The sequence below is a fragment of the Azolla caroliniana genome, unplaced genomic scaffold (assembly GCF_043228905.1).
Source record: "Azolla caroliniana isolate FFs.n. ecotype wild unplaced genomic scaffold, voAzoCaro1.0.p SCAF_17, whole genome shotgun sequence".
Classification (NCBI taxonomy): Eukaryota; Viridiplantae; Streptophyta; class Polypodiopsida; order Salviniales; family Salviniaceae; genus Azolla; species Azolla caroliniana.
Genome location: NW_028230452.1, coordinates 10,317,572 through 10,331,370, shown reverse-complemented (window position 1 = coordinate 10,331,370; position 13,799 = coordinate 10,317,572). Strand labels below are relative to the sequence as shown.

The 13,799-nt window shown below is 43.1% G+C and overlaps 1 protein-coding gene across 1 annotated transcript; it reads left to right on the top strand.

The window, feature by feature from the left end:
* Nucleotides 1-9,957: 9,957 nt before the first annotated feature.
* LOC147853105 (uncharacterized) lies at nucleotides 9,958-11,043 on the top strand. The gene is made up of 2 exons (XM_087332828.1): nucleotides 9,958-10,179; nucleotides 10,301-11,043. The coding sequence occupies exons 1-2, from the start codon at nucleotides 9,973-9,975 to the stop codon at nucleotides 10,880-10,882; spliced, it is 789 nt and encodes a 262-aa protein (XP_087188954.1). The 5' UTR covers nucleotides 9,958-9,972; the 3' UTR covers nucleotides 10,883-11,043.
* Nucleotides 11,044-13,799: the final 2,756 nt, after the last annotated feature.

Sequence of the window (13,799 nt, the reverse complement as noted above, 5' to 3'; positions counted from 1 at the left end):
GCCGTCTTCACGTCCATCTGTTCTACCTCGAGGTCCATGCTTGCCGCTATGCTCAGCACCGTCCGGATGGAGGTCATCTTCACTACCGGGGCAAATATCTCGTCGAAGTCGACGCCCTTCTTCTGCTGGAACCCCTTTACCACGATCCTGGCTTTGTATCTCGGGGGGTTTCCGGCATCTCCCGGTTTCAGCTTGAACACCCACTTGTTTCGAAGTGCCCGCTTTCCTTTCGGCAACTCCACAAGTTCATATGTGTGGTTCTCATGCAGGGAATCCATCTCCTCCTGCATGGCACTTACCCACCTGCGACTATGGGTGTCAAGCTTTGCTTCTTCAAAACTCTCCGGCTCCCCCTCGTCGGTTAGCAGCACGTGCTCTGGTTCCGGAAATCTCCGGGGGGCCCTTCTCTCTCTTAGAGGGTATCTCCGTTCCGGAGCTTCGGTAACCGGCTGCTCCGTTTCCTCTTCATCCAAATCCATTTCGGGATCGGGGCCGATTCCGGTATCAGTTTCATCTTCCTCGGCCGGTTCTGTTTCTTCACCGTCTTCGGCCGGATCCTCGAGTGCTAACCGGTCCCTTGCCGGTCGGGACTGCTCCTCGTAGAGTTGATCCTCACCGGTCGACTTGGAGCTCTTCATCTTCTTCTCCGACTCCCAGTCGGCGAGTGTCTTGTCCTCCATGAAGATGATATCTCGACTCCTGAATATCTTCTTGTCGACCGGGTCCCATACTCGGTAGCCGAACTCGTCGTCGCCGTAACCGAGGAATATGTATGGCCGGGTCTTTGGATCTAACTTTCCTCTCCGGTCCTTAGCCACATGCACATATGCGAGACACCCAAACACCTTCAGATGCCGGTAGGACACTTCCTTACCGGTCCACACTCTCTGTGGCGTGTCTCCATCCAGGGGTACTGAGGGTGATCTATTTATCACATATGTCGCCGTCGACATTGCCTCAGCCCAAAACCCCTTGGGTAATTTCGCATGCGCCAGCATACTCCGGACCCTCTCCATTATGGTCCGGTTCATCCTCTCGGCCAGCCCGTTCAGTTCCGGCGTCTTCGGCACAGTAAACTCGAGCCGGATTCCCTTCGAGCGACAGTACTCCTTGAACTACCCCCGGTATTCCCCTCCGTTATCCGCTCGTATCGCTTTCAGCTTCTTGCCGGATTCCCTTTCCACTCTCGCGTGGAGTTCTTTGAAGACGCACAACACTTGGTCCTTTGTCTTCAACGGTGCCGTCCACAGCTTCCGGCTGTGGTCATCAATGAATGTCACGAAGTACTGGGCTCCGCCATGTGACTTCGTTTCTACTTGACACACGTCGGTGTGCACCAACTCCAATGGTGCGCTACGTCTCGTCGGTGGCCTTGAGTGGAAGGAGGCTCGGTTCTGCTTACCGGCCAGGCAATCGGTGCACTTCTCCAGATGCACATACTTCACTGGGATAAGGTTGTCTTCTGCAAGCCTCTTCATCCCCTTCTCGCTCATGTGGCACAGTCTCTTGTGCCACAGCTCACCGGCAGAGTCAGCTGCCACGTTCAGCTCCTCCGGACATAGCCGGGAATTCATCAGGTACAGTGTGTTGACCTTCCGGGCCCGAGCCACTATCAGGCTCCCTTTGCTGAACTTCATGACACCGTTCCGGATGCTACCCGTGTAGCCTTCATCGTCTAGCCTCCCGGCCGAAATCAGGTTCAATCGAACCTCCGGAACGTGTCGGACATCCTTCAGCAGCATCTTGCATCCGGTTGATGTCATCAGCCACACATCTCCTATGCCGGCAATCCGGCATGTACCTTCATTTCCCATCCGGACACAGCCGTGCTCACCGGCTGTGTAGGATGAGAAGTATTTCTTCTCCGGGGTCAGGTGGAATGATGCTCCGGAATCGACCACCCAGGTCATCTCTTCACCGGCAAGGTTCAGCTCCGTCTCTTCGGTAATGAGCATTATCTCTTCTTCACTTGCCGCGAGTGTTGTCGTTCCTTTCCGGTCCTGCCCTCGCCGTTCCGGACCTCTTCGGTCCGTGGCTCCCCGGTATGCGCCGTTTCTCTCCGGTGACTTCTTCGAATCGGTGTCGTCGGCTCCGTTGTCCTTTCGGTAATGCCGACAATTCTTCCGGAAGTGCCCCGGCTTCCCACAGTGGAAGCATGTGGGTCTTCCTCTTGACTGCGACCGGGTCCCCGACTTCTCCCGTCTTTGCGGACTCCGGTTCCATTGTCTTCCCCGTTCCGATTCGGTAAGCAGCGCCTTCGAGTCGGAGGCCGGTTCTTTATCTCTCCGACGCGCTTCTTCGTTCAAAATACTTGTCTTTACCGTTTGTAGGGACAAGTTATCTTCGGTGCAGGAGGTGCTGAGAGTCACCACCAAGTTCTCCCAGCTTTCCGGCAATGTACACATCAGAATGATGGCTTGCATCGCATCCTCCAGCGGGAACTTGATCGCCGCAAGCTGGTTCACGAATCCCATGAACGTGCTCACGTGTTCCACCATATTCTCGTCGTCCCGGTACTTGAGGTTCACTATCTTCCTCATCAGGGAGGTCCGGTTCAACGCATTCTTCCTCTCGTAGAGGCCCGACAGCTTCTTCCACATCTCATATGCGTTGGTGTCATTCGCCACATGTTGTAGAACGCTTACATCGACATATTGCCGGATCGTCGCTACGGCTTTCCGGTTCAGGAGCTTCCACTCCGACTCTATTACCCCCTTGGGTATCTCGGCATTGTCGATCGGTTCATACAGGTCTCGGACGATGAGAAGGTCTTCCATCTTTATCTTCCAGTCGGCGTAGTTATGTGAGTTCAACACCATCATGCCCGGAGGCCCACTACCGCCGCCTTCCATTTTCTGTGTTAACCGTGCTCTGATACCACTTTGTTGAACGCAATGCTCGGCCACAACCGAGGAATAGGATCAACTCACAGAAAACGGGAAATACACAGTGCACAGGGACAATAGAGAGAGAAAGGTACACTGGATGTTTTACGTGGCAAACCCTAAATGGGAAAAAACCACGGGAGTCCTCAAACTCCAACTATCACTATGAACAGGGATGTACACTAATGAGGCTACAAGGCAACAACCTTGAGCTCACTGTCTTCGCCACAGGCGGCGGTAATACACAGAGGCAACGACCTCTTCGTCTCTCTCTCTCGGCTGCTCTCTTTTCGCATAAAATGAGCAACAACATAAACTGTTTGCCCTAAGTCATATTTATACACATATGACTTTCGGGCTATTTACAAATATAGCCTCAAGGGCTCTTGGCAAACATATTCACAAATATGTCCCCGCATCCGGATCTCTCTCCGGGTACATTCATCATCCGGCTCCGTAACCGGGGTCTTCATCATCCGGCTCCGTAACCGGGGTCTTCATCATCCGGCTCCGTAACCGGGGTATTCATCATCCGGCTCCGTAACCGCAACCGGGCTTGCCGTCATTCATCTCCGGACATCCCATCCGGAGGGACCGAAATCCCAACACTTGATTCGTCAATTTGGTGGCCTTCTCGGCCGATTTTGACCTCCTCCTCGGAGGTTCCTTTTCGGTTCTGTCAGAGTCCGATTCACGCCAATTCGATTGGGTTGTGCCGGTGTCGTACTCCGACATCTTCTTCTTCCCCTTTTCTATGTGCGTGTGTTACGGGCATGACCATATAATATCCCGTGGTGAGAATTTACCGTAGTATTCTATACACGTGGATAAGTGTGAGGGTTAAGAGTGTAAAGAAGGGGAGGATCACTTTTAATCCTCGGGATTGAGACAACCCATTAGGCCAAGTGTGAACTTGCCTGGGAGACCTTGATACCAATTGTTAGAGTGATGATCTAATGTAAGCATATGATAAGGATATATATGAAATAAGAAAGGAGAGAGAGAAAGAAGGGTGTCGATCCACCCGACCGCCCCCGAGCAAGGGATCGAGACAGACTCGAGCCTCAATCGGCGTCCCATACCACCGCCGTGGTGTGGAATCGTACCTGGTGCTAGCGCGCTCGCGACAAGAGTTGACTGACCACAAAATAGAGTCTCTATGTAGTCAAAAGATGATGAAATGAGGGTAGCTAGGCCTGATATTTATAGCCAGACCTAAGGCCCCCAGGCAGGTTCACACTTGGCCTAATGGGTTGTTTCAATCCCAAGGATTAAAAGTAATTCTCCCCTTCTTTACACTCTCGTTTAACCCTCACACTTAAGTCGATCCTTATCTCTTAAGTCGATCCTCACACTTGGCCTAATGGGTTGTCTCAATCACGAGGATTAAAAGTAATCCTCCCCTTCTTTACACTATTAACCCTCACACTTATCCACGTGTATAGAATATTATGGTAAATTCTCACCACAAGATATTATATGTTCATGCTCGTAACACATACCACCGTCATGGCATCGAGTCGTACCTGGTGCTGGAGATTTTTTTTTAATATATGCATATGTGGTCACGTTGTCGTAGTGTAGTCCGCACACTACGTGAAAATGTAAAAATAATATATCTGATTTAAGTACATATATATAAATAAAAGAAAATATTTATTACATGCATAGGGCAAGATTCAAACCCTATACCCCCATGTAAATAAACCAGAACTTTACCATTGTATTAACTTATCATAAGTGTTATAAATATAGATTTAATAGGTATAAGACTTTATTTATGCCTACCTTTAAATCTCACCTCTTAAGATTGAGGTCAAATACTCTCCTTTGAAAGATAGGGGATTTGACCACTCCTTTTTGTAATGTGCCTCACCCCTTACTACTATAAAAGGGAGTGAGGGGTCACTTTTGAAGGGATTCCACTTTTTGGGTTTCTTTGGGTTGTTATTAGGGTTTCGGAATTTTGGGTTTTAGGATCTCGTTTTAGGGGTTTCATTTGTCTTCTTCTTCTTCTTCTTTTCCCCTATCCAGTTAGGGTTTACATTCGGCCTACACATCCACAGTTGTAATTGGTGTGGTGCTTTTCATAATGTATCTTGTCTTGTTTAGATCTTATTCTCTTGAATCTTAATCTTTCTCTTCCTTCTCGGTTGAACTCCCAAGCTTCTCTCACTCCTCTTACTCCCTAGTTCAAGACCCCCATGGTCTCGTCCTATCTGACACGCACGCGTAGATTTTCGCGACATCGACATGTCCTTCTGTCGGACATTGCTCAACTCATGTCGGGTTTGCATCTTCCGAGCCGTGGTGCTTGCTGCGAAGACCTTCTTCAGGTTTCCCCAAGATTCCTTTGGTGTCTTGGCATCCTGGATATGGCTCAACAGCTGATCACCGACACTAGACGCAAAGCAGTACATAACTCTACTTGCCGCTTGTTCCTAAGTCGAAAAGTCCTTATGTGCCACATCTGGTGCCGTATCGTTAGCTCCATCGACATAACTCCAGTAGCCATGCCCAAGCAGGTACTAGTCCATCTTGTACGACCAATATGAATAGTTGGATTTGTCGACCTTCTCCGTTGGAAGCGAGCTAGCCATTCCTCGATCCATTCTCTCCTTCTCTTCTATTCTTTACCGAGTATTAGGAGTTGTGTTCGGAAATCTCTCATCGACTGCAGAGGTTCTCAACCCTCGCGCTTTGGTACCATGTAAAAGAGAATATGCGGGAGCTAAGACAAAACTGGCTGAGCCGGATAACAATAGAATACAAACAGGTTTAATGGAACCTTGAATCATAGAGTACGCGGGAGAGACAGAGTTAGAGCAGAACACAGAAAATGTGTATATTCCAAAACACTAATAACTCTCTATACATACAATGTGCTCAGTGAGCACTTTTATACAAGTCCATGAAAGGACTGTCAGAAGTACTGACAAGTACTTCAGTGCTCATACGAGCGACTGACACTGACTCCTAAAAATATGCCTACGTATTAGACTAGATTCGTAGGCCTCTAACGGCCTACCGGTTACAATCCGATCTAGATTACGATCCAGCTCTCTGATCTGGCTCCTGGTTTCGGACATCAATTTGATTCTTTGATCCGGATACTGATTCGACTCTGGCTTATTCAGCTGATCTGGATCCGGTTGAGCTTGTCCGCTCAACAGTAAATGTCAAAACAAGATTGGATAGGCTCTAATGTAGATGAGTTTCAAGCCTTCAATGGTATCTTGAGCTTGAGGGGGAGTGGTGAGAAATAAAGCTCAAGTGTAACTAGGCTTCTTTTCTTTGGTAAACTAGATGGAGTACATTTAATGAGTCCACAATGGCTTTTACCAAGAACTAATTCTTGATCGAAAAAAAGAAAGAAATGAAGCTCACAATGGAGACTCAATTTTACAACAACTCGTATTTATTCTTAGTGCATGATCTCCACCTCTCCTCCTCATTTCATCTACATGGTAATGAGTGCTTACTTTATTTTTAACATATCCACCACACTTGAATGGGTAAAAGTTAGAAATGGTGGTGAAAAAGGTATCTTTATGAATTTTATTCTAGATATATCTTTTGAATGTTCACATATAATTTGGATTTTTAATGGCTACTCCATTGGTGCTTGATGAAATTTTTCAATAAGATGTATACCCACTTTATTTAACACTTCTTTAATGTCCAAACAAATTGGTGGAAAGATCTTTGGCCATTTCTTTATTTTCCATAGGTATCTATTGTTTCAATATAGACCAACAGATGATTGGTATAAACATGGCAAACAAATAGCTATCCAATATTGACAATGCATTGAGTATTCCCTTTAACATGTAGACCTTTGTCATTAAATATTATTATTTAAAATTAGTTTAGAGCTTCCTTTCTTTGTTTCAAAGGCACCCAACTTCACTTTTGAGCTGCGCCACCACTTCCTAAGGTATGATCTCATGGAAGCAGCTTGTGCACCTCATCGAATCGAGGACATACCATCGATTGGATAATCTCATGTGCAATCGATGGGTACATGTTTGAAATGATAATGCTAACTTAGAAAGATTTAGTTATGGCATTTCCTTTTTCTATGTTTCAAGCACTGAGATTTGAAAAGTTAATTTGACACGATTGAGATAATTACAGAACTTTCTTCACCACTCCACTGTATTAAGAAGCATATATTTGAGAACATAAATGGATTGGTTACAAGATTGAGACATGAAGGCATATTTTTGTGAGATAGTATGAATAGTCACAAGTGGATGAGTCCATATTGAATAGGATTTAAACATTAGGGGAGAAGTATGACATTTTATCAACAACATCCACTTTTGCACAATTTGGTTGTACACACATATATCATAAATGTCCCGCCAAATCAATGCGAGATTGTTATGATGTTGTAATGCGGAGGAAGATAGAAAGCATCACAAACAATCGTTCGTGCAATTTAGTTGACAAAAGGCAAGATACAATTTATGGAAAGCACAAAGGTGTGCGCACAAACATAGCATGAAGAAGTAATGATTGTTAGACACCTATATGAAAGGATGGATGGAAATTTGGCAATAATCTCTATATGATTGATGAGAGCTATAAATATAGTGTTTTTGTATAAACTATTTAAAAAGGAGGCTTATGAGAACAATACATTTCAAGCTCCTAAATAATAATAGATTGTAAATGAGATAGAGTGATTTTATTATCGTTTGGGACGTAAAAGATTGTAAATGAGATAGAGTGATTTTATTATCGTTTGGGACGTAATAGATTGCAAATGAGATAGAGTGATTTTATTATCGTTTTCAGACGTCAAATATGACCCATGAGACCAAAAATACAACGTTCCATGTAATGCATGTGAAAGGAAGAGATAAAAAGAAAAAGGAAGGGGGAGGAGGACTTAGGAGGGTATAAAGCCCTTGATTCTTGACAAAGACCAGGGCAGGCAGGGTCTACTAGCCAATAAATGGGAGGGGAAAGAAGGAAGGGTTTCAACGTGAAGAAAGCCTAGCCTCCCTTCCTTCCTTCCTTCTCTCGGATATTATTATTACTACTTACACCTGCGTGGTGCGCGTAGCGTATCATCCTCCTCCTCCTCTTCTTCCTGCTGCACCATCGGATGGATGCATTCTCTCTCTCTCTTTCTCCTTCCCATTCTTCCCTTCCTCTTTTTTTTTTTATATGAGAAAATGAGAGAGACAGAGAGACAGAGACAACCTCGCAGCAGCAAATTAGCAACGCAACAAGTAACAAGATAGAAGAGTGTCGTTGTCATCTCTCATTAAATGCTTCTTCTCTCTCAAATAATAAATAATGGTGATAATAATAATCATTATGGTAATTTAATGCGTTTTAAAAGCTAGCTACACACACACACACACACTCTCTCTCTCTCTCTCTCTCTTCTCAATGAATGCCCACACACATCATGAGACCAGAAGAGAGAGAGAGAGACAGACTTGGAGGAAGTATGTATGCATGTATACTAGTAGTATGTGTATTTGAGTGAGAGACATGTACTAATTGCAGCATTTAATGTTTCTCTCTCTCTCTCTAAATCTATCAACCTGATCCATCCATGCCTTCATCTCTATGCCAATTCTATTCTTACATTTGGTACCGAAATATAAATCTTCTCTAAATTTTTTGGAACCATCTCTCTCTCTCTCTATATATATATATATATACATACATATATATTTATTTAGGATCCAAAGAATTTCTATGCTTTTGACATGGATTTTCAGGACATCACGCATATTTTTCTAAAAGAAATAAAAAAACGGAAATTAGGTGCTTTCTTTAAGGCTGCGGGGGGGGGGGGGGGGGGGGGCGGGGGGTGTTTAGTAGACAAAGAAGTAGACTTATTCAAGGAGAAATGATATTTACGTAGTCAATCGCTTTGGGATTAAAATTTTGCATTATGTATTTATACATATATATGTACACAAATTTGTTCACTCAGTTAAATCCTAACATGGTGGGCGTATATGTGTTTACATACATTTACTTACATACATACATGCATCGGTAGAGTCTGTATGTCATTATGTCGCCTTTGTAGGTATGTATAAATAAATAGACATGTATAAAAAACCTTTATACATATGTGTGTTGTGTTTGTATGTTATGTACGTCTTCTGTGTGTGTGTGTTGTATAAATTACGGTGGTCGTGAAAAAGATTAAAATTCACGGAATAGTAGTAATAATAATACATATATAAATAAAAAGTAGAGAAAACAAAAAGAAAAAGGAGGAGGTAAAGTTCTCTTTATTTTTTCTTTCTTTCTTTCCGTAATTAAGGAAGGAGAGTTGAAGCACATACATACATACATAATTAATATATATAGTTAATAAAATGCTGCTGCTACCAAGCCCAGGATGAGGATAGCATAGCAGCGTGGAGAGAGAGGCAGCGTGGAGAGAGAGAGAGAGAGAGAGGAGAGAGAGAAGAGAGAGAGAGAGAGAGAGAGTTGCAAATGCCTGCCCGCCTGCCTCGGATTCTTCTGTGTCTCTTTGTCTGTCTGCTCTGTCTCACTCCTCACTCCTGACCTACTCACTCTGCTCTGCTGCTTTCTATTCTTCTTATATTTACATACATACTTCCTGCCTCATCATATCCATCCATCTTCTTATTCTTTATGCCCTTTTCTCTATCATTTCTCCTCTCTTTCATCTTAGTCTCTTCGTTCTGCTTCCAAATCCTCTCTCTCTCTCTCTGGTTGGTGATGCGCCATTCGCTACACAATGACTACTAAATGATACTGTGATTCTCCTTCATCTTTATATTATGACCAGTCATAGTAGTAGTAGTAGTATGTATGTATGTAAGTAAGTGGCTGTGGCTGTGGCTGTGGCTGCCTATCCTGAGCCCCTCCACTTCATTCTTTCCCTGAATATAAACAAACACCCCACCCCACCCCACCCCACCCCACCCCACGAAGGGGCTATCTTATCTACATTATGATGATATAACTATCGACGCCTTCCTCCACTACTTCTTCTGTCACTGATTCTCATCTAGTTATATATATATATATATAGAGAGAGAGAGAGAGAGAGAGAGCGAGAGAGAGAGTTAATAATTCGATGGAACGCAGCAGCGGCACTTCATGGTCCACAGACGCCCTACAGGCCATGGAGACCCACCTCCGCCTCCTGCACAGTTCGGCTGCGGCTACGACGGAGAGCCCGTTAGCAGTCGGACGCATTTCATCTCCTCTTGCTCTCCAAGCAGTGGACCTCAATTCTCAAGAGCCCCTGCCTCATGGCTGGGAGCAGTTCCTTCATCTCCAGGTATGTGCAACAACAACAACAGCTTTAAATTTGTTTGTGTGTCATTGTCTACCTACCGCTCAAGACGTCGGTACTGCTCATGGAGTATCTCATCATATCAATGCATTCTTCTTCTCTGTAGACTGGACAAGTATATTATGTGGATTGGAAGAGCTGCCGGAGATCATACATGGATCCCCGGAAGTTGCACACTTCATTGACACGGCAAAGCAACAATGGTAGCCTGATCATGGCGATGAACAAATACATTGGTTTCATGGGGCATTCACTTCCTCCTGATGGAAGTAATTACATGACTAATGGTGTGGATGAAGCGTCGGAAATCATGACTAGTGATGAGCGTGACGATGACTCCAGCAATTTCACCCCTGCTGCTGCTAATGCATATATACATGACCCTGCCTCCCTCGAGCTACTATTCCATGATCCTGAGAGTGAGGTAGAGAGTAGTAACTTTGTGACAACTCCAATGCTCCTAGAGGATTGGACCTTAATGGAACTCAGAGGTTGGGGCTCACATTCATCATCCAGGCATGATGCTGATGATGCTGATGATGATGATGGCGACGACGATGCTCGCTCGGAGATCTCATGGGAGATGAATTTCCAAAACAATGCAGCATGTGCGCCCATGGAGTTCTGTAATAATACTAGTATTAGCAACCGTAATGATTCCTACCCTAAGGAACATGTGAGGGAATAATAGTGACAGTACTGGTTATAATACTTACTGTCTAGGCTAAAATCATACGCAGTTAAGAAAGTCTAGGTTCACTGGTTGGCAATGATGTCATACAGGATATTTCACTTTATTCCTGTCATCTGCCGTAACCATGGCCATTCTTTATCACTGGCTAATGATGATGATGATGATGATACATCTCATTAGATTACACAAGATTGCAATTGCTTGTTGGAGTTCCCTTTTCACATACATGCATATACACACACACATACATACACACATATATATATTGTAATGTGTTGTATTGTACCGTATTGTGGTCTAAGATTGCCTCATTTGCTGCATTGTCAAGATGAGTCGAGCTACTTTCTTGTTACACACAACATTTGAATTACACTTCACTCACTTTGAAACTGTTGAACTTCATCTGCGTTGTGGTTAGTCATCACATATGGTAGGCGGGTGGTAGGTAGGTAGCGACACCTACGTCCATTTCTTATGAAGAAGCACCATCATAGTGGAAGCGTTGTTTGTAGGTATGTGTGCTTATCATATTGTCCCATTTAGACTCTTGACCTGGCATGGCAGCTTGCACAGACAGATAGATAGATGGTGTATATCGTTGTAGGTAATATATATAATACGCATGAATATATCTCACTAAACAAAGATGATTAAGTGATGTGTGTATTTATTTGGTAGCATCGCCACCACTCTCTCTCTCTATAGCTAGCTACTGATGATGGATGTATGCATTATTTATATTCACTGCCAAATTCTAGGTCGTTTTCAATCGGCAATCACCTACATACCAGGCCTGTGACAATCAGTTCATATTATATTATTATTAATTTATACATTATGTTGCAGTGTATGAAAACCATCATTTGGATGCCCACTTATGTCTATATTATTTGGCATGAAAACCTGAAGAATGAGTGCTGCCGGGTCTCTCTCTTTTTTTCTTCATTGCCTCCGTATTCCTCCCATTCATACTACTGATTGTAGTGAGTAAAAAGACTGGGTAATGCGGCCAGGCTCTTTGAAATGACACCCCCAAACGCTTAATCATCTCGACTTGTCCTGAAAATCAGATTTCATTATTATTGTATGCTTCAAACTAATTCAAATGACTAAGTGGCACGCACACATTACAAGGCGACCACAGGACGTAATTAATGCTACATATTGCATATTGCAATGCCTCTCACACAGTTTCGTACATTCTTTTTTTAATGTCCTCTCCCTGCCTCTGACTTACGTACATAATATATAATGTTGCCATATCCATAAATGCCCCGCGTATCCCAATGATCGTACTAACCTTATGCAGTCATTCTACACAACTCACGCTTTCTTGAGTTCTTCTGCTTGCAACCAACATTTACGACGTTGTACATTGCTGTGCACACACTTTAATAGCCTGTGGGAACTTATCGGATCGCCAAAGCGTGGAGTATCTTATGAATGACCAATTTCTATGTTGGAACATAAATCAAACTCAGAAGATTGCTGCGCAGCTACATTATATTTTTCTAAAGTGTAAGTTTAAATGTCGGAGTGATATTGGTTTGTTCTAGCGTGTATTGCTTGGTTTAAACATTTATATATGTTGGCTCTTAGTACGGCTATGGGTATATGAGTATGAGAGTTATGTTGAAGCCATGGGCAAGAGTTGAGGATAGTGCTAATATTAGAGGAAGCCACTAAAAAAAGAATCAGATCCAATATCCTAAGACACTCGATTTTTGCTTAGAGAACCCTCTTTCACACGAAATCGTGTGAGATGGAATAACCAAAGTAGTTTGCCATAATTCACTCAAATGAGAGAAATTGTTGTGCCAATCCTTCATTTTGCAAAACATACACCAAGCTTTATCACAATTTAAACGTCAAGTGTCAACAAACCTAGAGAGTTCCATTTCATAAGCCTTTGCATCATGTAAAATTTGAAGACATGCATTGACATCAACATTTGGTTGTAAGTGAGAAATCAAGCTTTATCACAATTTAAACGTCAAGTGTCAACAAAACTAGAGAGTTCCATTTCCCTTTGCATCATGTAAAATTTGAAGACATGCATTGACATTAACATTTGGTTGTAAGTGAGAAATCAAAATTCCCAACCATGTCTTTGCTTTACTATGCCTAATCACATTATCATCTGCATAATGGTAGGGCTGAATAATTTTGCTGCATTGAAGAAGCTTAAGTTAGGGAGCCTTGTATTTAGTCCATCAATAATCTTTTGCACATAATTTTGAGATAGTTTAATACAACTTTCAAGTGATCCATTTATAAATGGCCTCATTCCCTTAGATTTTTCAATATTGAGATTCTTATCATTGTGACTTGTTTTATCCATTGGAAATTGTTTGATACTAGTATAGTTCATGTTTATATGTAATGCCGTCTTTATCCTCTATTTCTAGAAATGCAACTTTAGGACATCTTAAGAACTTGGATAAATACATTGTTCCATCCACAGTAACTATTGCAGGCATTATATGTAGGGTTCGATCCCTATGATCCGTGAGGAAAACCGATTGTGAAATATTCAATAACGTGGAAATAGAAAAACGGCAAATGCATAGAATACACAGTTTTACGTGGAAACCCTAAATGGGGAAAACCACGAGAACAAAGATCCACTATACAATGGAGAATACAAAAGAGACAATATACAACACTCTCTCTACACATAGTGTATAAGCCACACAAGGAAGGCTCTTGGCGTCTAAGCGCACACAACTATGGCGTCGCTCTCTTTGTCACACACTCTCTCTTCTCTTTGTAACTAACAACATGAACTACTACGCTATTCTATTCTTTTTGTTCTACAACACTATGTTTGCCCTAAGTGTATTTATACTTATACACAGTATGGGTTATTTACAAATGTAGCCTCTACTACTATCTTCCCATTACTGTACTA